The sequence below is a fragment of the Calidris pugnax genome, unplaced genomic scaffold, assembly GCF_001431845.1.
Source record: "Calidris pugnax isolate Ruff unplaced genomic scaffold, ASM143184v1 scaffold30, whole genome shotgun sequence".
Lineage (NCBI taxonomy): Eukaryota > Metazoa > Chordata > Aves > Charadriiformes > Scolopacidae > Calidris > Calidris pugnax.
Window position 1 is genome coordinate 3,356,944 of NW_015090776.1, and position 23,203 is coordinate 3,380,146.

At 36.0% G+C, this 23,203-nt stretch overlaps 1 protein-coding gene across 3 annotated transcripts in view; it reads right to left on the reverse strand.

Annotated features, from left to right (window-relative positions):
• The window catches only part of BRINP3 (bone morphogenetic protein/retinoic acid inducible neural-specific 3), a 198,464-nt gene that overhangs the window by 21,169 nt on the left and 154,092 nt on the right, over positions 1-23,203 (reverse strand). For all 3 annotated transcript variants that reach the window (XM_014948172.1, XM_014948186.1, XM_014948179.1), the window contains exon 7: positions 13,476-13,698. In XM_014948172.1, coding sequence (XP_014803658.1) covers positions 13,476-13,698 — 223 coding nt within the window. The remainder of the gene's footprint in view (positions 1-13,475; positions 13,699-23,203) is intronic.

Consider the following 23,203-nt stretch of genomic DNA (forward strand, 5'->3'; position numbering starts at 1 on the left):
GGGTTTAATATTTTTCCTAGAACTTTTTTTTTTTTTTTTTTTTTTTTTTGAAAAAAAAATATTAAAACGATAAAAAAAAAAAAAAAAAAAAAAAAAAAGGTCAATGGTTCTCTTTCTTTACAGATTATCCGAACTGCACCATTGTGGGGAGATGGGATTAGATTATTTGGGATTCAAAAAAATGAATCCATGCTAGACTGATGTTGCCAAAAAGAAATGAAAATCATATTAATATTTGCAGAAGCCTACAGACATAAGAGGGCAAACAAGTAAATACTTGGAACTGCTCACTTCTTTCCTGGAGCTGATGACATTGATGTGATGTTGGATTTGAATTATGATCAAGCAACTGAGTTCAGATTCTATAACAAGTATGTAATAAAGTCAGGAAGAGAGGAAACTACCGTAACTAGTTACTACTTTTTATCTAATATTCAGAAACTCCAGTTTTCTACTTAATCATCAAGGCAACAATAGCTGCACACAAGGCAATCGGAACCAAGGAAATGTTGTGAAAGAGAGTCTTCTTCCAAAGCATGGAAAGTCCCTCTATGACTCAGAGGGATTAATCTGTGATGTGCCCTCCTAAAACAAAGCTTCTTTGAGTGTGAAAGCAGTATCCACAAGTCAAGACAGTTTTATAAAATTCCTGGTGGCGGATTTAAGAAACCAATTTTTTTTTTATTTCTAAGAGGCAACATTTTGTTCATTTTAGCTTGTATGTACCAGAAATTTCAACTTGATAATTTCGAAGGAAAGCTGTACAGTTTTGTTGAGGAGAGAAATCTGTAAATATTCTCCTTGATGTTATTTATTAAATTTCTGTAAATGTATGAATATGATTTCATGTGTGTAGAGTTGTATATTTTATATCAAGGAATAGGGATTAGGATCTGCAAACATTGCAGGTATTTCTACTTCTCTTTACTCTCAAGGCTATACATTTAAACTAAGAACTGCATAAAAATTTTGTGAATTTCACACACAGAATATTAGTTCCATTTCACTGTCACCTTCACAGCAAGGGCGGAAAAGACATAGTGATTGTTCTTTCAAACTTCAAAGATGAAATAGATTAAAAGGGTATTTCTGTAAAATATATTTGCAAGTTTGGGTGAGATCCAATAGAATGTGAGGCTTGCAATGTCATCGTTATCACAACTGCATGGCACTGTTCATCTGAATTTGTCTATAGATCTCTATAACCAGATGACTGACTGCTATTCAGCAAAAGAAGAAACAGGCTCTGGAATCATTATTTGCCAAGATTCACAGGTGCCTCCTGTAGAAAACTTCTTTATAAAGCTTCACTCCTCTCTGTCAGGACACTTGTGTCTATTCAGTACAGAGAAATTTTGCCTTTCATAGACAGAGGGTCTATTTTAATCTTTGAAGTTAATCCAACCCCAAGTTGCAGCAATGCTTAGAAGCACAGATGCGGATATTCTGTATAGACTTCCTTTTAAATATTCATGGATGGAAACAGTTTCTCTATTTCTATCATTCAAAGATGAGGATTCTGGCTTTTATGAACTTTTGCTCATCCCTTAATCCACAAGTAAAATATTTCTTCTCCAATGCAGTCGACATTATAACTAAATGTGGGTATACATAAAGAAGTAGTCTGCATATGCAGCAGATGGTCAGAAGAAGAAATAAAAAAATCACTTACTGTTGAACAACCTCATAACAGTGGCAAGATTCATTAAACTGTGGACTGGACTCAGCAGGACAGAAAATACTACTCAAGTGTTTTGCAGTGCATTGAGGGCTAAATTGATGAAACAGAAAGTCTGCTTGCTGTCTTGGGATTTGCTACATTGGTCTCTACTCCGAGCTTATTTAACTGGAGTTTTGTAGAGAAACATTACGGACAACACAGTCAGCGCTTAGCTATCCATTTCACAGCGCCTTGCTCACAACTTGGACATACTTGCCAACTATCTCATTTATATTTATACTGTGTCTTAGCCATCACTCCAGGAATTATCTAAACCAGTAGCGCTTGCTGCAGATAATACACTGATGAAGCAATCTACACAGATGGTAAACTTTCAACTTACATTAATAAAATCATCAGTTATTGTTCCCATTTTTTTCCAAAGTTAAAGCAACTTTGTCCAAAAATGTGTAGAATAATATATGCACCGTTTCAAGGGCATAATGTTTTTGGGTTCTTCTAAGGTCAATTGAAGAATTTTTTAGGATTTCTTCTAAACTATCAACTAGAAGTTTCTTAAATTTGGAAGGTTAAAAATAATAAAAAGTTTAAAAAGTTTAAGATAATAATCCTGATTTCAGATTCTATTGGATGTCACTGTCTAAAATAAGGGGGTAGCGTCTTAGGTACTATAATGAACACAGTCTAAGCAACGTTAAGAAAGATTTCTAATTGCTATTTTTTAGAAGGATATGCATTTTGAAAAGTTAATTTATTTCAAAAATATTTTTTTTAATACAAATACTTCTACATTTTATGTAGTGAGGAGAGGTTTGAATGCATATTGAAGTCATTCCTCTCATATAGGTAGAACAAGAACTATGTAAGAATAGATTCTTATCTTCACAACAGTGAAGAAAGCTTCAGCCTCTGTAGCCATTGCATTTATTTTTGTCATTTCTTCAGTTTTTGTTTATTATTGAAAAGTAAGCAATGAGAAGGTGATTCTAGGTAGAATTCAGAGAAGGTTTTTGTTTCATTTGGTTTGGGCCATCTCTGTACCTTAAAATCTTGACAACTGAGAGAAGTCAGTCATTAAAAATAATAAAATAAAACTGCAATAGAAAAGTAGCAGCAATCACCTTCTGTATGGAATGCCAACAATTTGTATTACTTCTGCTCCTTACAATTCGTAAGGCCTTTAATTTATACTTACCATATACAGGTTTCAATACATTGAAAAATATTGCTATATACCAGAGATAAACTGAACTGAAAACTCTGGAACTAGTGTTATCTGGGGTCTCCCTTGAGCTACATTAAGTTTATAAGGAATCTGTCAGGAATGTAAATGTTCTGACAACAGAAAAGATGAGATGAATACCTCAACAACAAAGCTTTTCCCTGGGTGACATCTGTCCACAAAGCACACGTCACCACCACCACTGGTGCCCTTGCCGATGGTCTCAGCCAAGAAGCCAAAGATTAAAACACTACGGGGTTTATTATTTATCATGAACTTGCTTCACACCCTCTGGTTATGATCCCCCGCCAGTGAAAGTCGAGACATGTTGGCAAGACAGTGCAAGCCTGGGCCTGCTGCTGGTCCTGTCTCTCTGGGAGCACATCAGAGGGCTGGACACCTCTGCCCTGTCCGCCTGGCACCACTCTGGAGTGCTAAATCCATTCAAAACTGGAGACAGCAAGAAGAGAGAAAGACAAGGGGAGTGGGAAAGGACAGTTTCTAGGTTATGTCATACTCCTGCTGTCAGTAGAGATGTTGAGCTTGCTACTTGGTATGCTTTGGAATAAATGATCTGTATATTTTCTTTACCCGTGTGTATATAGCTACATGCATAAGACACCAGTATGGAATTAATAATTTGAAATTTTTACTTTTTCAATGTTGTTTTTTTTTGTTTCCGAAAATTAACTGCTGTTGTATATAATTTTATTCCTAGTGTTTCTGTCTTTGCATTACTCTGCCCTTGACAGTACTCGTAGCAACTATGCACAAACTGAATTCTTATCTAGCAATTCAATTTCCGAAAAATTAAATGCTTCTCTACCCTTTACCCTTCAATACGCACCATATTCTTTCTATTTAGTTATTTCACATTTATCAAGAGCATATAAGAAAATATAGATAACATATACAAAAAATAATTTATTTTAATTTTATAAAATTAAAATAAAGACATAAAAGACAGACTGTAAATAAGAAAGAATGACTAACTTGGAATTACCTGGAAGCTGATTAATATTAGAGTTGTTTCTTTCTTTGTGTTGCAAATGGAAGAATGACATAGTATGAAAAAGCTATATCAAGCTTTGAATATGTCTTTTCATCACCATATCTGTACATATTGGCCAAATAGGAAACTTGTTCTGGGAACTATGTCATTTGGATGCGTTTAAGACACAGCGGGATTGGTGGATTCTGCACAGTGGAAGCAAAGGATTTTTTTTTTTTTTTTAAAGGGAACATGAGACAATACAGACAATTCAGACGCAGGCTTACAGTGCTTTTCAAAGCATTTTTAAAAATCAAATGCTTGAAAACCCATCATCTGCAGGACAGAAACTATCCCGTCTTCAAGTTCATCTAAAGTTAAGGCTATCATATGCCTTTAACTGAGATGACCTGAGGCACAGCCCTGAAGGTTAACGCCTAGTATTTGATGTCCCCTTGGAGAGCTAGTATCTCACCTTCTGAGGGAGCTAACAGAGTAAAATGCATATGACAACACAGATGAGAAATATAAGATACTTGTATGTGTCCATTTCTATGTCAATGCATACCTCACGCTTCTTTGACTAGTTTAATTAGAGAAGGCTTTCTGATTCAGAGCCCAAAAAGCTTGTTTTTAGAGTGCTGACAGACACGACCTGACAAGCAGAGACCTCTTTGTCAAAGTGAGGCATCAGAGTGATGAAAGTCTTTGCCTGAAATATAGATAAGCGTGGCAATATCCACCCACCCCCCACAAGTCCAACCTTCATCTTCCCTTTCAGTCTGTGCTCATGTCAAAGCATTTGTGTGCTTTATATTAATACCACCTTCCCACAAAGGAGACGTACTCTTACTTAAAATAGCAGAGACCAGAAAAGCATTTATGCTACAGTAATTCATCCCAGCCTGAGCTGAGGCTGGGGCCCCACTGTGACATGTGCTGTACAAACACATGGCGAGAGACAGTCCCTGTATCACTCTAAAGAAATTCAATAGATAAAAGAGAGAAGGGAGATATGATATTGTCAGCCTATTGTTAGCCCTGTTGTACTATGGTGGGCACAGACAGGGATATTGGTGACTCCACAGAGGAAGCCTGGTGCTGGAGACTGAATATCATTCTTTCTAGTACTTCTTCAGTCTTACTTAATAACTAATAGATGATAAAATATGTGTCCTTATGGTACATTTTATACTCTTCTGGAACAGATAAAGCAATGTTCAAATATGCTCTAATTTTACAGGTGAAATCTGGAAGACATTGCAACTTTGTGGACTCAGGGATATTCTGAAGCCCAGGGTTCTTCAAGACCCAATATCTCATGCTGGTGTCCTTGCCTGACCTCCAGCTGTATTTGTGGAGTACATTATCATGAACCTTGAAGGTGGGGGGCTGCTACCTAGAGAGGATCATGGCCATTACATCACATGTCATGACTACAAAGACAGATGGTCATCAGGCTAGAAGCAAAAAGAAGCTGCCAAGCCCAGAAATGTGTGCCAGGACCTATCCACATGTCAAATAATCATTTTAAAGTGTTGACTTGCAAGCATTGTGAGTCACCACAGTGTTGGCTCTGACATTGTTTCTACAAGTGATTCATGTGGATATGTGATTAAGATATCTTTAAATTTGGCCTGAGGTGAAGTCCTTTACAGCAGTTTACCAAAAGGCCAAAAGCAAGTCCCTGACTATTGCAGATCTACACTGGGGTTTAAATGTGATGAATACCGTATCTTTATAGCCAAAATCCTGCAGCAGCTCTTTCTTAAGATGTGTTTTTGTTTTTTTTAATACCAGGTCTATAAAATAAAATGTTAAAATGTTTTCTATCCCTAGCACTCTGTCACTCTTTGAAGAGTGCCCACAGGAAACAGATGGACACTAAAGTAATCATTCTTCTTGAGTGAAATTAGTTCCCTTAGTCATCTTCTTCTGTTGCACTTTGGAATACTGTCCCCTTTGAGTCATTGTCTGAATGTTCAGCTCTATTATATGATATATGGGGACAATACATGGAGTGTGGTCACATCTCATGTCAATGTTTTGTCCTTTTAAAGCATAGACTATTTGCCAGTGCAACAGTACTAAAATAATGGTTAGTGATTCAGTAATTATATTTTGGTATTGCAAGTCGCAGAACAAGGTGTAACATCATGCAACACTATATTAATATCATATCATAACATATAATAGTATAGGGTTGCAGCTCCTTTCATGTTAGATGCCTAGCAAGGAATCCCTACTAAGCTGATTTTCTTTTTTTAACCTTTTGCATCATGTGAAAAAATGTAAAATATGATTGCTGAAGCACTACTGTCAGGGTACAGTTGCACTTGTGAGTACTCCACACTTTAAAAGAACAAAACATTGGTGTGAGAAATGTTACTTCATTCCACATATTGCACGATGGTATTCCCGGAGTACAGGAGCAGGCATGCTCCTGCTCTGTGATGTTAATACAACCTGTCTACTGTTTTCACAGCACTTTATGTAAAGCTGAAATTACTTCATTCTAATGTTGCTATCATAAAAAATAAAAAATAAAAAAAAATAAAAAATGGAGTTGTGGAGAGGCTGGAAAAATTTTCAGGTACAGCTTGTGATCTGAGAACAGCCTGAATGCAGTGCTGCAACATTAGAAACCCAAATCTCCTTGAGAGAAAACGTATTACAAGGACAGATGGTAAGAGCAGTCTGTCCCTACGTATATACAGTTATTAAAATATGTGTGAAAACAAGCATATACACAAGAATTCATCTTAGCTTGTCATTGTTATCAGACCAGTTATTTGCAGGCCTGTGTATCGCATTTTTATGTCTGTCACATTAGTTTTAAATAGCTCTAATCTCCAATCCAATTAAAGGTATCACCTCAAAGCAGATCATCTTATTTCCTTTGAGAAAAGATGCAGACTTATTATTTGGCTTAGTAAAGCAACTACTGCCAAACTGACCTTCATTTCATCTCGGATACTTTCATCTTATCACCTTCCTTTTCTATGACATGCAACTTTCAGATGTATACCTAGTAGGTTAGATCAAATAAAAGTTTCCACTGGAGAAGCGTTCCTTTACATTGAAACTTGCAAATCCATTTTCAGCTCCCCCATGTGATTTCTTATTTGAAGCAGATCAAAAAAATTTCTGGTATTTTTTGTAATACAATGTGCAACCCAAGTACTGTTTTCTTTCTTAAAATTATATTTATTTAGAAACCTCTCTATGATACATTGTATTCTATTAAAAGGAGAAGATGTTCTAAAACCAGACAGAATATTGCTTGTTTAGCACTTCTTGTTCAGAAGCACCATATACTTTGGGCCCAGTCCCTTCAGCTGTGCTTTTGCTGCCTTACACTGGGTTTTTTTGTAACACAATTTTCACCTAGACTCACTGTTCACTTTCATTCCAGTAGTCTGCTAGGTGATGTATAATTAGATTTTTTCCTTTGCATTCAGTGCCACAAATTTCCTTTGAAAAGAAAAATCTCTGAGTGATGTACTGTGAAACTTCCATGTGTTGAACTTTGAGGCTTCCTTGGTGGAAGATTTTATTTTTCAGTAACTTTATGCCCATGAATTAATTATACTTACAACAAAACAATCTAAAGTAGCTGATAACCTATTTTGGGATGTAAGGAACTAATCCTGTACAACATCCTGAGGGCATGGGACTAATCTACACTATCTTTTTTTGTGTGTGTGCATTTCATTCTTAAGCATTCTGAAGAAAACGTGTTTGAAGGCTTCAGTATTCTGATGGACTGTGTTATAAATACTATTAAAAAGTCAGCTATCTTAAATCTTTTTTTCTGCCTCTGGACTGAAGAGAAGACTAAGATATAAGTCCCTTCTCTGAAGAGTTTTTAGAACATTCAGGCCCTGTTGTGCTCCCAGGGCATGTGAATCTTTTGCTCTGTGAGATTCAAAAAGAAGAGAAAAATTAGAAATGCAAAATCATGGCGCTACCTCCATTTATAGCTGCCTGTGGTGCATTCTGTGGGAAATAACAGAAAAAATTCATTTTTTGAAAACCAGAATTCTTTCTGCAGCTCTTATGTTTGATGCAGCCATTCACTGCCTCTGGTGATGAACTCCTTCTAAGTCTGTATTAGCTTCAGAGCATGTTTCTTAAAAAAAGTCCTTTATGAAGATAAGGACGTAATTCAGATATAATGCTGCTGACAATTGGTTTTCTTCCAGAAATAAGTATTTTTGTGTGTCAATTAAAATATTCTTTTAAATTTATTACGTAGTTTTGTCTGTACTTGCCAGCTTGTGCTACCAGAATAACACCCTTTAAAAAAACAGGCTAGACTGTTGGTATAACCAAGAACTTCACTGTAAATTATATGGTAATATTAAGCATCCAGTCTTTTTAAAAATTCAAATACTGACATTTTATTCAAGATTACATGCTTTTGTGTTGTATCTTGGTTTTTTAAAATTAAAATTCTATTTACTTTAGTTGCTCATAATCTTCAGTTGCAGTTTGTGGCAGCAGAATTCCATTTTGCTATTATGCCAAGGAAGATGTATTTTTTCCCACTGGCTTATTTTTGTATTTACATTATGTTTCTCCTTTTAATATTTTTGTTTATGTCTTTATTAAATCACAAATTGTGCTAGTTAAATTTGGTCTCAAGTGATGCTTTTTCATTACCAAGTGATTTAAACTGCATAAAAATAAGGTTTGTACATATAGCAATATACTATACTAAGTGCATTCAATCAAATGGATAACACTAGCCAAGGAACCAATTTGAATGACACTGAAAAGAATGAAATCAAGTGTTAAAATGGCACTTCTGAAGGAAGAAATTAAAGCTTTTCTCTGCCTTCAATGCCTTTCAGTAGTGTAGATATTAAATCCAATCACTGGAAGTCATATATTTGAGAAAGTGGAGAGTCTTCTGCCAACAGTGTTTCGATTTCTTTTATGCTCTTAAGCATAGATGTTCCAGTTTTCTTGCTTTGGTTCCATAGTCTGGGTGGACATAAGTGCCTCCTTACCCTCAGCTCTGGTTCTCATCTGGTTCTCATCAGGTGTTTCACTGACAGCAATTCATGGTTAGGATTAGGCTTTTTCTTCCTGTGATTTTCAGCTTCTCAGCATATAGTCATTACATTTGAAAATAAATCTTACTGTTGTGTCAATCAAAACAGAAACAAACCCACCTTTCCCTCCCCGTAACACAGCAACAAAGGTATAACAACAAGTTTGCTTGCTGTTTTACCTCTTCCCATTGAACAAAATTGATACTTCTTTATTCCCTCCACTTATTTTGTCTTTGAAAATTATGCATGCACAAATCTCATCTTTCAGTGCAGGTGTGAGTCACAACACTCAGCCTAAGCTGTGAGGAAGCCCTTTGCTGCCTGTAACAGAGCATCATGTTCTCACCTCATTTGAGAAAGATGCTGCTGGAACTGAGAGCTTGGACTAATTTAATGACTGTCAGTCCTTTTCTTAGAGCGGATATACTAGAACACAGATACCATATGCAAAATGCTTCCAAAGACTAACAATTTTTCCTTACGCTTCCTGGTCCTAATACAGAAATATGCACGATGAGCTTAGGGAAGACTCATGGTTTTACACCTCTCCTGATTCCTTCAAAGCAAAATGTATTGTGCTTCTAGTGGAGTTTCAACAACCCTCCTATACACATTTTACAACACCTGCTGATTCCTGCGAAGCAAAATGTACTGTGCCACTAGCGGTGTTTCAACAACCTTCCTGGATAAAAACAGCAGCGAGAGCTGGCCATCTAGTGGAATAACAATTGCTGCATGCCGTGGACTCTGGCCAAGAAAACACAATGAAGGAGCGTATGATACTGCAAGTTTTTAAGGCTGATGCGTTCTCAATGCAATGAGAACATACTAGTAATAATCACTTGAGCCTTTTGAACCAGCAGAGCCTCAAATTCACGGAGGCTGTAGCTCACCTGGTAGCATTAATCCACAGATCAACTTTCTTTTTCAGATCGCATGTTTTAAAATCTTGTTTTACTCTATCTCTTGAAATTTAATATTTTATCATTCTATCCGAACATACAACATGGGAACAGATTATCTACATAGCAATTTCTGTGCTCCTTGTTGGTTTTGAATTTTCAACTGGTATTTTTCTTTGAACTTAGACAACTGGAAAGTACCTCACTGGTTACAGAAAGTATATTGATTAATTCAGGTGAATTACACTCAGTAAAGTTACACTCAGTAGTACCATAACAGTTTATAGTGGAAATATGTGGACTTTTGATGTATGTTGGCATGATTTGATTTTCAGGAAAAGGGACAATGATATCTTTCATGTTAATGAAAGACAGCTTAAAATATGGAAGAACATCTGGAACTTGAAAAGATTTGCAGTGAACAGAATAAAATTAAAATTGTAATCCTCTTCCCATCTCCAGTGTATATCAAAGTGCTGTAGTAAATAAGACATTGTTCTGATAGCTAGTGCAGACTGAAAGAAAACTATTTATACATTATTCTAGCTGAAGAATATAAACTCTGTTTAAACAGGAGACGTGGGACTGTAGTTTCTTTAACTTGCAAGTTAATTGACTCTTTCCTGCTATGAACAATGATGTTAGGAGAGGATTCAACAGCATTTTGTTTCAAGGATTAGAAAATTAAAATAGAAATGTAGTTTAGTCTTAAGATTACTAAGTGGCCTGGTTCTTCAGGAAATATGGAAAAAGTTGCAAGTAATTCAGTCTAACTGCTTAATTGGATTACATTTAAAAACAATCAAGCAACAATTTCTTTCATGTTCAGTAACAAAATTTTGAGGCTAGAGAAGAGAGACAGGTATTTTCACTAATGAATTATAACCTTGACCGTACGCAGGAGCTCCTTCAAGTGTGACAAAACAATTCCTGGCAGACTACATAGATAAATCCCTATAAAACTCAGTCTCATAGATAGTTCTCATGAATTACATTAAACATTTAGGACACACCTCCCAGCTTTATGGAAGAGAAAACCTGGTCTCATTTTTGACATATTCCTTTAAAAATCCTTTGTTTATATCTTCTATTGACTTGTGAAATACTGAGTAAAATTAAACATTAGCAGAGTTACTTCGGTTTTACTCAGTGCCAGCGTCACCACCTTTATTAAAAACTGAAGCATTGTCTCTTCAACCTGTATCTGAAAAGACTAGTGGCTATAAAATACAATTTTAAATAGTATTTATATCTCTATTAACTCTGTCTAATTTCTCGTTCCATAATAAAATTCACCCTTAAGTATCAATAGCAGAGCCCAAACACTAATCTGAAGGAGGTCTTTGGAAAGACTTTGGAAAAGATTACAGTTTGTTCCAGTTACCTCTTCTTGTTTCTTTGGAGTGGAGAATATCACTGGCACATGAAATTGTGATTTTTGCTTTTATTTCTGTCTTCCCTTAAACACAAGAAATTTAAGCACTTGGTTTTGGTTCTATTATTCCACTCACTTTCTGCTGAAATGTCTGTTTTTACAGCCCGAGCAATAATTCATACTTCTCCATTGCATTACTCAGGTATTCATTCTCCACTGCATAACCTGCTATTCATTTGTGTGCTTACCCTTTAGTCATTCGGTATCGAAAAATTCAGTACCTTGTTTGGATTAGGTATACTCTTATTATGAGAAGTACCTGAGTACTATTCTATCGATACCTGTGTTTTATTTCTACTCATGATTCGTCTTTTCACCACTGATATTCCTTTATCCATTCCTGTATCTTGGTCTATCAGATTTTTTTGAACCAGGCTTGGAAATTAAACCAGTTTCTTTTGACCTTTTCCCCTCACTTCTCCGTTTAAAGCTCTTCTTATCAGCCATAAAAGCCTTGATGTCAGAAGGCAATTTTCCCAGATAGTCAGATGGAATCCAGCCTTTGAAAATGTTCTCTTTTAGCAAATGCATCCCACTGCCTAAGTATTCCCAAACCTGCCATTAGCACTGATCTTTAAGTAATCTATTGATCATCACTATGTCATCACATCTCCGATCTCCCTCTGTTCTGACTAGAAAAAAATTTAGGGCATTCATTAAAATGGAACGTAATTATCTTAAATGTAAATTATGACATCCCTAAGTTAGAGATGCATTGCAAAATCAAGCTGTTATGAAAGTTTAGTACAGCTCCCTGTAAAATGGGCAAACTTATTGCTAGTAAAATTTATTATTAATAAATTGTGAAGTCACAAATTCTGCATTTGAAGAAAAAACCCTACCCTTCATATAACAAGAAAGGTGTGTTTTGATCAATCATTTCAACTAATCTCAGTTCATCTCTACTCTTTCATTGCCATTACTGATGGCAACAAAATGTTACCTCAAAACCATATAGTGCTTATTTTGGAAGACTTGGTTATTTAAAATTTTGGTAGGGGAAATAAAAAGTGAGGTTGGATTTTGTTTCTTGTGTTTTAAAAAGCTCTGGGTTCCTGCTGAAGTCGTTCATGTTGAATCATCTCTTCAGCAGGATGCTCATTTCAATTCATGCCCAAGAAACACAGGATATGATGTTAAAGCACTGCAGTGACTATATAACCTGTGTTAGTGGAATGTTTATTAATTATGAAATGTCCTGACAAATGAAAAATAATTTTTTTTGTTTCAACTAACAGATCACAAAGAAAAGCACAATATATAGAAAAGCAGGGCATGAGAGCCATATCTGCTGTGTCCTTAAAGAAAAAGCAGAAGGGTTAGCTAAGTGCCTCCAAAAGGAAAAGAGGAACTGATGAAGCCTTAGCTTGCCATAGGGGAGCTGAAAGCAGGGCAAAGTACCCTGGCAGTTCTGGAACACTGAGCCTAAACTAGATTTCTTTAAAAATCGACGGAGATATGTGCTAAGTGGAGGAGTCACTGTACTAGGCCCACAATGCTTGTCCTTAAAAGAATGATGTCCTTAAAAGCTCATTCATTTCAGATTTACTCTAGTGTCATTCCACTAATTTCAATAAAACAATTTTCGATCAGCAATTAGCTTTAGCCACTTTATGTTAATACAGATTTTACTAGCTAGCTTTCAGGATCTCTCTGTTTCTACAAAAGACTAAAACACTTCAATTGTCTTTCCTTAGACATCCTTTCAAATCTAATTCATATCTGATAAATGAGACAAGAAATCGATAGTATGTAGTATATACTGTATAATGACCTGCAAAGTTCTTAAAATACCTGTGCTTACTTCAGAATAGGTATTCAGTATTTGGTGTACAATTATTTGACACTATTACACTTGGCCAAGTTCCACTGAAAATACAGTTCTGTAAAACAGAGGCAGACCAATTGGGATAAATCTGTACGCTCCTGTTATTTTTATGTTGCCTCACATAATACACAGTCATACAAAAATCAGGTTTTATTTTGACCTTTCCCATCATATTCAGGAAAACATGAATGGAGCAAGATTGCAAGCCAGGATTGTTCAATTCCTACAAATATAAAGATTGTATACTCCTTATATTACATTCTCCACACATTACCACATCTTAAGGAAATCCCTTAAGGAGATTTTAGTGTCAAGATAGCAGCTTGAGTTTCTCAGGTTGTCATAAGCTTTCTTACCTCTGTTTTGGCATGCGGATGAGTGGCTGTTTATGGCATCTCTTGCTAAGGCCAAAGAGCTTGTGAACAGTTTTCTGTGCCTTAAGGAAGAGTTGCTTCATGCTGCTTTCTAGTTGCTCATAGCGACGTTGAAAATTAGAATCCATTGTCCACAAATGCATTACAGTAGATGTGTTCAGGAAATAATTCATGGGCAGCCTTTTCATAAATAATTTGAATTCATCTGAAAACAAAAACAAAACCTCTTTAATTATGTAGTTATGGCAATTGTTGCAGCAAAAAAAACCTTCTAATTTATTTTTTCTTCAACTTCTAATTTTTATAAACTTGAAGGTTTACAATTTTAGAATTAAACATTTTAACTCTTTCAAAGTAGAAAGGTAGCTATGTTTTTAATGGTAATAAAACTAGCCAAAGTCAATATTTATATAGCTTTTAAATGGATGTTAAATACAAGCACTCTCATTATTTCTCAACATGGGTAATACAAAGATTGAATAATAGTGAGTTTCTTACCTTCAGATCCAGGATCTGGAAGTAAATATGCATTTAAAGATAAATGTATATTGACTCACTTGGGGAAGATAAGAAACTGCCTTAAAAGGAGTATATTCCAATACTTAGGAAATGCAACTGAATGTAATCTTACAGGCCAGCTCTCCACCTCAGACAAACCATTAAGGATCACACTTTCAAAAGTATTTAGAATTGAAATGGAGCCTTTCAAAGCATTTTGCGGTACCTCAACACTTAAAAACATGTAGTTCAGAACTTCTTCTTGATTCATGTCTCCATCTCTAGTGGAATAAGTGGTAAGTGGTAAAAAGGAGTTCTTAAATCACAGTATCACTGTTATTGTGAATACCCTATGGTTTGTGATTTGTTCAGGTAGCTCAGTCCACGTAAGATACATAGACTGAATCCTATTAACAGAATTTTATTAATCAGTGAGCCTATTTGCATAAGTAGGATAATTTGCAAGTTGATTTATAAATTTTGAACCTAAATAAATTTCCATTTTAAAGGGCTCTAATTACTGAGGGGGGAAAAAAAAAAGAAAAAATGAGTAGCATATTTGAATACACACATTGAATCTTTTTCTTTCTTGTTTCCAGGCATCAGTATGTTTTCCTCCCTGCCCTGCTGCTGTCCTCTCACCCTTCATAATTGTCCTGGTTTGGGGTGGAGCAGAGGACACCTTCTGTTCAGTTAGAGAGGCTCTTGCCTATAATTGTTGCAGTGCCAACGAGGGTCTGCTGACTCTGGTTTTTCCCCCATGGAGGTGTCCAACCTGTGGGGATGTATGGACAGGTCAGGTGACCCAAACTGGCCAATAGGGTATTCCATCCCATCTGCCATGCTCCATATAAAAGCTGAGGGATCAAAGGCTTCAATGGTTCCCTTTTGGTGTCTCCCTTTCTTTGATGACTGATGCCCAAGGAAGATCCCGTCGGTTTGTCTACCTTTGATCCCCATCAGTGTGTTCTGGAATCCAATTCCTATTTGTCACTTAGACTAGTCTGGAACTTTCCCACTGCCTGATGGTGACAGCTCCCAGGGAGCTTGATATAGTTTTGTGTATGTATTGATATATATTGTACCTTTTTCATTATTTCCTTTTTATTTTATTATTAATATTTCATTAAAGTAGTTTTTCCTAAACTTACAGATCTCTTTAGCTGTCTTCCTCTCCTTGGAATGAGAGGTGGAGGAGAGCATCTGGTCATCTGGTCAACAGCAACTCGGCCCAAACCATGAAAACAATCCACGTTTCCTTTCAGCTTGTTCCTTCAGTGAAGTCACACTACAGTTTGGCTTTCACCCTGCCAGATGCTTCTTTTGGGTAGTCTACACTTCAAAAGACTATGTGAATGCAATGATCCAACTGACTGAAATAACTTTCTGCTTAAAACTAGAGTTAATGATAATATTTAACGATGATGTAGTTTTAAATTGCTTGTGGGAGAGGGTTGATTGGGGAAAACGTCTACTCACATGAAAGAATACTCCATTACCACCATTGTTGATAAGTCTTTTGGTTTTAACTTTAGCTTTAGCTTCCTTAAAAACATTTTTACACACATAAAGACATTTTTTTTTCTTTTTTTACAGGTGGAGAAAAAAGATCTTTTGTTAAGGATCTAGAGTGACCCTTATTCACATCCTGAGGAACGTGGGGCCCTGATGAAATAGATCAACTGTATTTTGGCATAGTATTTTCTATGATGGATGAAGATTCATCAGAAGACAAAAGGCATTGGAAGGTCTTTTGAATGGTAAAAAATGAAAGGCAAGGGGGAAAGGTGATGATTTTATATGTAATAAAGTGGTTTTAATAATTCATTTGGGAGGTCCTTGCCAATGTGTTATTCATTTTCTCCTCATGCCTTCCTCTTTGGGTATTAGTTGTTCACTTGTCCACTACTCTCCCCTTGAGGACAGCCCCACGTCCACTCTGCTGTCCCTGGGTACAAATTAATTAAGCCAAGCCCTATTGACTTCAGAAGTCACTAATCCATGTAGGGAGGATTGGAACCAAAAGCTACATTCCTCCTGCCCTCTTTTAATTGCTAACTTCTCATTTCCCTTCTGTCCTGAAGACACTGGTATATCTACTTAAACTAAGTTTCATGAAACCAAAAATAAACTCAAATCCCCGGGGAAAGAATGTACTCAGAAATTGTTTTTTCAGTTTTCATATTGCTGTAATAACTTATTTAAGAAACGCTGTCAATTTGCTGTCTTGCAAAATGCCAATAAGCTCTATAGCTAACAACTAATCTGATGCAGTGTTTAGAAGTGATAAGGAAGGTTTACATTTGTTAACTTGCAATGCGAAAGCATTTCCAATAAGAAAATGCTTCTTTTTCTCCCTGTAATAAACATCACCTTTGACTATCCCTGTGCCCTGTGTGATCATACTAATGAGCACCATAATGCAGGTAAAAGAGAGACAGAGATAAAGTGAGCGTGATTACATACTGCCTTCTGCAACAAAAGAGAAGAGAAGATAATGTGCTCATATCTTAAACAGACACATTTCATGATCTGTGAAACTACAACATGAACTCCTATCACTGAGAGATGATTAAACTATTACACTCCAATCAACACATTGTACCAGCCATTTCTGAGGATTAACAGCCAGTATTACGGTGCTGGGGGCCAGAGAAATTGATGCTTTTAAGCCATGGTACCTGATGCCATATAGGATATGATTTCAGCACTTCCTCATTTATTTTCACATGGGAGCATATGCAATATCATTTTTTCATATTCTTAACTAATGGCAAATAATGGGGGGGAAAGGTAAAACAGTATACGCAGTGGTTGATCAAACAAGTTTATTTAACTTTCATTTTATGGCTGGTCAAGTCTGTTTTTCACTTCCCCCTTTCTGCAAGGTAAATCTTCCTCGCATTAATGGTGTCTAGAGATTGAAATGGCATACCATATTTCAGTGGCAAAGAATAACGGAGAAATATCACAATGGGAGCAAACATTATTGCTGAAATCAGATGAATTTCAGACATATTTAGGCTGTAAGTGATACCTAGAGCTACTTAGCTTGTAACTTGGATTCTCAGTGTTATTCAGTATCAGAGCAGGGCCCAACGCTGAATACAGTGATTAACATTCTGCATACAGAGCTGGCAAAGACCAGGGAAATGCAGCAAGCTTCATCAAAGGATTTCACAATGAGCTTCTGCAAGTAAAAAGGGTGCTTGTTCTCTGTTGGAAGAGTTCAGGACCCCTGATTTCTCTGCTACGAATATTTTGGATATCCCTGATATTTTGAATTACAAGATCTGTGCAAGATTATCACAGCTATAAGACGGCAGCACACCTGTGTTTTTCAGCTGAGGCTGAGTGTTTTTTGGAACTTTTCCAGGCTATCAAAATGTCTTGTGTTAGCTTGTTTCCTAAGATCCCTTTTGGCGAACCTCTAGAAGCATCTTGGAAGACAACAGGTCTCTACCAGCTTGGGGATTCAGAACACCAGGTTAATAGTGGTAACACAGGCTCACATCTGACTGTGCAATGTAATGCTGGCAATACTAACATGCCACATAATATCACTGCCCTTTCTTCTCCTATTTTCTTTAGATTCAACGGAGCAAGTCCATGAAAAAGGTTTCAAACTGTTGTTAGTTCCTAAAATATTCTTTTAAATTATATAGCCACTGTTTCTGCCATCAGTGTAACAGAGATTATTTCTAGTCTAGGGGTGTTAGAAAAATTTCCTCCTCACAGCCCAAGACACACATTGTGTAAAGGCACAGGACAATCTCAGCTTTTACAGTCAAGATAGCTCGAGCAGAAAAATAAAACAGTAATTCCTTTAAGGCATAGTTTGTGTCTACGAAGGTCTCACTAATGTACTTTTGGAAGATCAAAACTGCTGACTCCCCTGGTAAACAGGTAAATTCAAATTTGACAAGGAAAAAAAATACACATTGTAGGTTTGTTTTGTTTTGTTTTGTTTTGTTTTTCCTATCGTCTCTATTATGGCTGAAATGAATGGCAGCGTAGGCGTATATGTGCGTGAGGGGACACTCTACATGCAGCTTAGGAGAACCTAAAGTGAAACACAGTTTGAAAATAACCTGCATTTGGTGATAGATTAAGAAATAATATGTTTCACAACAAAGTAAATTTGAATGAAATTTCAGCTTTCTTCTCTCGGTCTCTAGAAATGACTGATTCTGAGGAGCTGATATTCCATCAAGTTCTATTCTGTCATTTAATGTCATATTCTGATGAGCCCTTTCACCTAAAATGAAAACATTATGGCATCAAAACCTTTAATATTTGAGATTTACAATATAATGTTTCAGTAAATATACAACCCTAATTGTGTATTCCATAGTTTAATCTAAACTTAATTCTAATTTTTTTTTCCCATATTCAAATATGGAAAAAGCAATTATGTCTTCTGAGCAACAGCAGCCTGACAATAACTGAAAAAGTATTTTGCCTGGCCAGAAGAATCCTTTATTGACTGAAACATATTATTGACAATAGGCTTATATATAGCCTATGCATTTTCTAAAATGAATAAGAATGTGGACTGAACCAGTTTTTCCATTTAACAAATCTCAGTAAAAGTGTATCTGTAGGAGAAAACATCTTTTGATATCATATTATCATGTAAAAATCTACCATTAGACAGCAATTGAAATGGGTTCTTTTGTCATTTATCTAAATGATGCTCTAATGAAACACTTTTCTCCTTTATTTATCTAACAATAACAGTAAAGAAATCTTTGACAAACCTTGTAGTGCATAATATTGTGTACGTTCATTAGTTTGATTGACAGCATTTGCGACACACCAGAATAGTCTGTAAAATCTATGCATCTGTCATTTGTACATATGTCCTCTTTTGCTGTTTAACTTGCTCTAAAGGCATTAACATTCTACCATCACAGTCTAGAAATGTATTATGCCTCATGTAAAAACTGTTCTGCTTTGACTCTAACAAAATGTTAGAGTGGGCTTAAGGCAAATTGACAAAAATTGACTTAACAAGTAAGGATGTGTTAATATATATTTGAACAAAGAATTAGGTAGTCTGACATGCTAGTCCAAATGAGAGTGTTTCAAAATTAGTAGAAGTGAATTCATGTTCTACATTGTATTTCATCTTTTCCCATTCTTATAATGAGAATTACTTGCAAATGACCACTACTCTTTATAGACCTCTACTACTTTGGGAAGCTGCCCACATGGGCCCAAGCTGCAGGGTCTCTGTGAAGATCCTCTCTTTTTGAATCTTCCCCTGTGCTTTGCAGAGGGAATACTATTCTCCCTCTGAGGGACTGATTCATGAGAAGATGTTCTGAAGGCAGGTGCCTGCAATAGAGCCTCTCCTGATTGCTGCCTGCCACAGGAGAAACTAGGAACTTGAAACTTGACACTAAATAAATTTCAATTGCAGTTTTAGTTCAGTTAGGATGTGGGGTTTTTTTTTCAAAATAACCTGTCTCCTTGTTTATGCCAATCATTTGTCTACATCTGGTTTTAATATGACTCTAGCCTTCCTTTGGCACAATTCATTCTAATGGCAAGCCAAAATAAACAGATAGTAGTGCATAAGGAAAATGAGCTACAGTCGGAGCCAACAAGAAATATTCCAACCAAAATCTTTCATATAAAAGCACTAAGGAAATATCTCTAGTGACTCCAGTAATCTACTTACCCACAGAAAAGGTGACACCCAGCAGCAAAGCAAGACATCCAACCTTGCTCTGCCAATTTGCTTAACCTCTGTGTCCATTTCAGTGCTGACCTTATCTGCTGATGCTGTAAATAAGCCTACTATTTAATATAAATACTGCTTTATTTTTGTTATAGGTTAGAGGCTGGAATGAAGACTACCAATTAATTTTACACAAAAGCTAAGGAAAGCTGCTAAAGCTATTCATTTCACAACAAAGAAGGCTCTTAAGCAGAACTGTGCAAAGCATAGAAAATCCATTTTGTGAAAGGATTTTTAGCATTCCGAAATTAGAATGCAACCTAAATCTTTTGATACTCTCTAAAATTCTCAAATGTTTCTCATTTCTATGAAATCTTCTAAAAGGAACATTGCAAGGTTTTCTTGTTTTGCTTTGCTGTGAATCAGTCAAAACACTTCATCCCAACAGAACAGAAATTTTACATTTTTATGTCAACCTTTAATTTCGTATTATAACATAAAAGTTATAAAGTAAGAAATGACAAAATGAAAAATCACTTCAAAATGAAGGTCAAAGCACTTTACTGTATTCCATCAAAAAATCATCATTTTGTAATTATTGAAAGATTATTCCTGTGGGTTTTTTTTCAAAAGAGCTGCCCCAATATTTTATAATATTCTGTAGATAAATCTTTATCTCTGCTACACTTCAACTGTGTTTTCTGCATAGACTGCAAGTTCTTCAGAGAAGAGCCTCTTATCTTTATAGGTCAGTTAGCAGAATAGACCCCAAATTTAATTGTTGCCGTGTATTACAAATAATAATAATAAATTTCCTTATGGCTCCAGACAACTGCATCCTCCTTGGTAGTTGCTATTAGTGAGAGGAGCAAGAGTTCTGGTTGGAAAGATCTCATAATCCCCAACAGTTTATCACACTTTTTGCATAACTGCACTGTATGTGAAAAACCTACACTAACAGTGTGACCGTGGCATTATCATTCTTTTCCCATAACAATGCTTTTAATTGTAATCAGGGCAATAAGTATGACAGCAAGTCAAATACCAATGTAAACTGAAACCTCAAACCACAAGGCTAGTAGTCTGAGAAAACAAAAAACACTAGGATCTACATTTCATAATGGTTGGGTTTGATTGCTGTTCAATAATGTGCTGCCTCAGTATTGTGTAGGTACTATTGTACTATTAAAGAGATTTTTAAAGTTTGATTATTTTTTTTAATATACCACTATGATTCAAAAGCCTGGAGGAAACAAAGTACTAAAATGAACATATATTTGTTTTTATGTTGCAATGAATTTTAGTTGTTCATGATGCATTACTTAATTTGTCAAAGAAGTAGCAGCTGTGTTCTAAGAAATACATGCTTGAAAATAATCCAATTCAAGGAAGCATAAGACTTCAGCTTGAAATAACCTCATTTCTTCACAGAAAAGATAGCAAAGATGAATTTTTCTCCCCTCTCTCCCCACTCCACATCCATCTACATTAAATCATTTGTCCCTCCCTATAATTCAAACATTTGTTTCTCCACAGCAAATGAACTCTCCTTTAAACTTTCTGAAGGACAAGAGAATGAAGGAAATGTATGTGCTCTGGTAGATATGGACTGCATATGAAGGACAAGAGAAATTCAGCAAAATATTGGAGGTACTATTTGAACTGGTACAGTCTAGCTGCTTTGTAAGCCTCAGGGGAAGCAAATTTTTATGATTCTTGTAGTGGGGTAAGTTCATGGTGTTTGGTTTTTTTCTGTTGGCTTTCTTTCTTGAAGTGAGGAGTCCGGCAGGGATAGCTCCTCCAAGGAGGAAAGAACAGGGCTAAGTATCAGTGCAGGTGAATGTGGAAATGGTGAGGATCAGAGATTTTCTGATGTTCATTAATATGTAGTTTCTGAGGAACCTTATACAAATGTTACAATACTACTGATTTTACATATATGTTACATACGTTTATATATGTAGGCATTTATATATGTGTATATGTTATATATAATTAATGCAAGTAATGTAAACCTGTTACAGAAACAGCAAACCACAGATACTCCCCTCACAAGCCTTGGGACTCTCCTGGGGCCGAAATAAAGAGGAAAATATTGCAGAGTGAAAATTAGTAGTAAAGATAAAATATCATCCTGCACATCATGGATTGATTCTGAAGTTTTACTAGGCAGGGGATAACATTCCCTAGACTCTGCTGCAAGCTGCAAGCTGCAAACTCACATTTCCTGTAAACACAAAGCGACCTTTTTCTTATTCTCAATCTAGATATGACCTTGACAGCAAGTTCACTTCTCAGAAACCAAAAAAGCCAGACTCCAACACCTGTCTTTGTAAACCCCAACATTTGAAGGACATTACCTTCATCCTGTCAGTTTTTCTTTTGGGTGTGATTTTGGTTCATTGCTCTTTTAAAAATGTTCATATCACTACCCTGCAAATGTATGTCCCTTGGAATTTATTGTAAGTTTTCAAGAAAATTTCTCAAAACTTTCTTTATTGGTTATTCTGAATTTTTTTGGAAACACTTTGGTCATGGTTTACAGCATGGTTTGCAAGCATTCCTGCAGCATGGATGCTCCAATTTCTAACTAATTTTCTATCTATTATCTTTCTATGGCACTATAAATGTACATAATGCACAGGACATAATTCTTAGGTGTAGATTTAGAAATAACTTCTGACATCCCACAAAGCTACCTTACTTGTTCTTGGTCATGCTGGCAACTGCTGCAGTTTAAAACTGGGTAAAAGGTAAATAAACATGTAATGTATCACAGAAGGATAGTTCAGGGAAGAAATGAGTGAAACTGAAAAGTCTTCTTGGAAAACATATTGAAGTAAATAACCAGTGATTAGCTGTTACAAGAGAAGATTTAAGAAGCTATGAATCAGAACAGACAACGCTGCCGCAGAAGAAAAGAGAGGCCACAGAGTGACATCCCTCTTAATAAAGAAAGTCCAAAGCTGCCAAGACAGATTGGAATTTCACCAAGAATGAGCTTTTTTTGTCACTAGCTTTGAAGGGAATTACATTATGTCCTGTACATGGTGGACATAAGTAGAATTATATTAGATCAAGCCTTCTGCTCCTCCTATTACAATGTCATCACAATGTTTAAAGTGTCTGACAATTCAATGCCATGTAAAACTTTAATAAATTGATTTGCCAGGTGCTGCTTTAGGAGGAGTCATATAATGCTTTTAGTTTTGGAACAGGGGCAATTATATTGATGGGACCTGATCGGCTGTACCTTCATTTTTGGAGTAGGAGATGAACAATTTAGACATTGACTCTCTGAAGAAATTATGCAAATCCCACCTGTCATTTTAATGTAACAGTGACACCTCCACAGAGGTGGGAGAGGTGGGGAGGGGAGCACTGGTCACAGAAGGGATGACAGTTGGTGTATCTGTTCATGCTATTGATTAAACTTCCTGACAACCACATAGGGAAGTTAATTACTGGGAGGCAAATTAACACCCTTGCAAGATAACAGAGAAAACAATAATTATATTAAGAACTC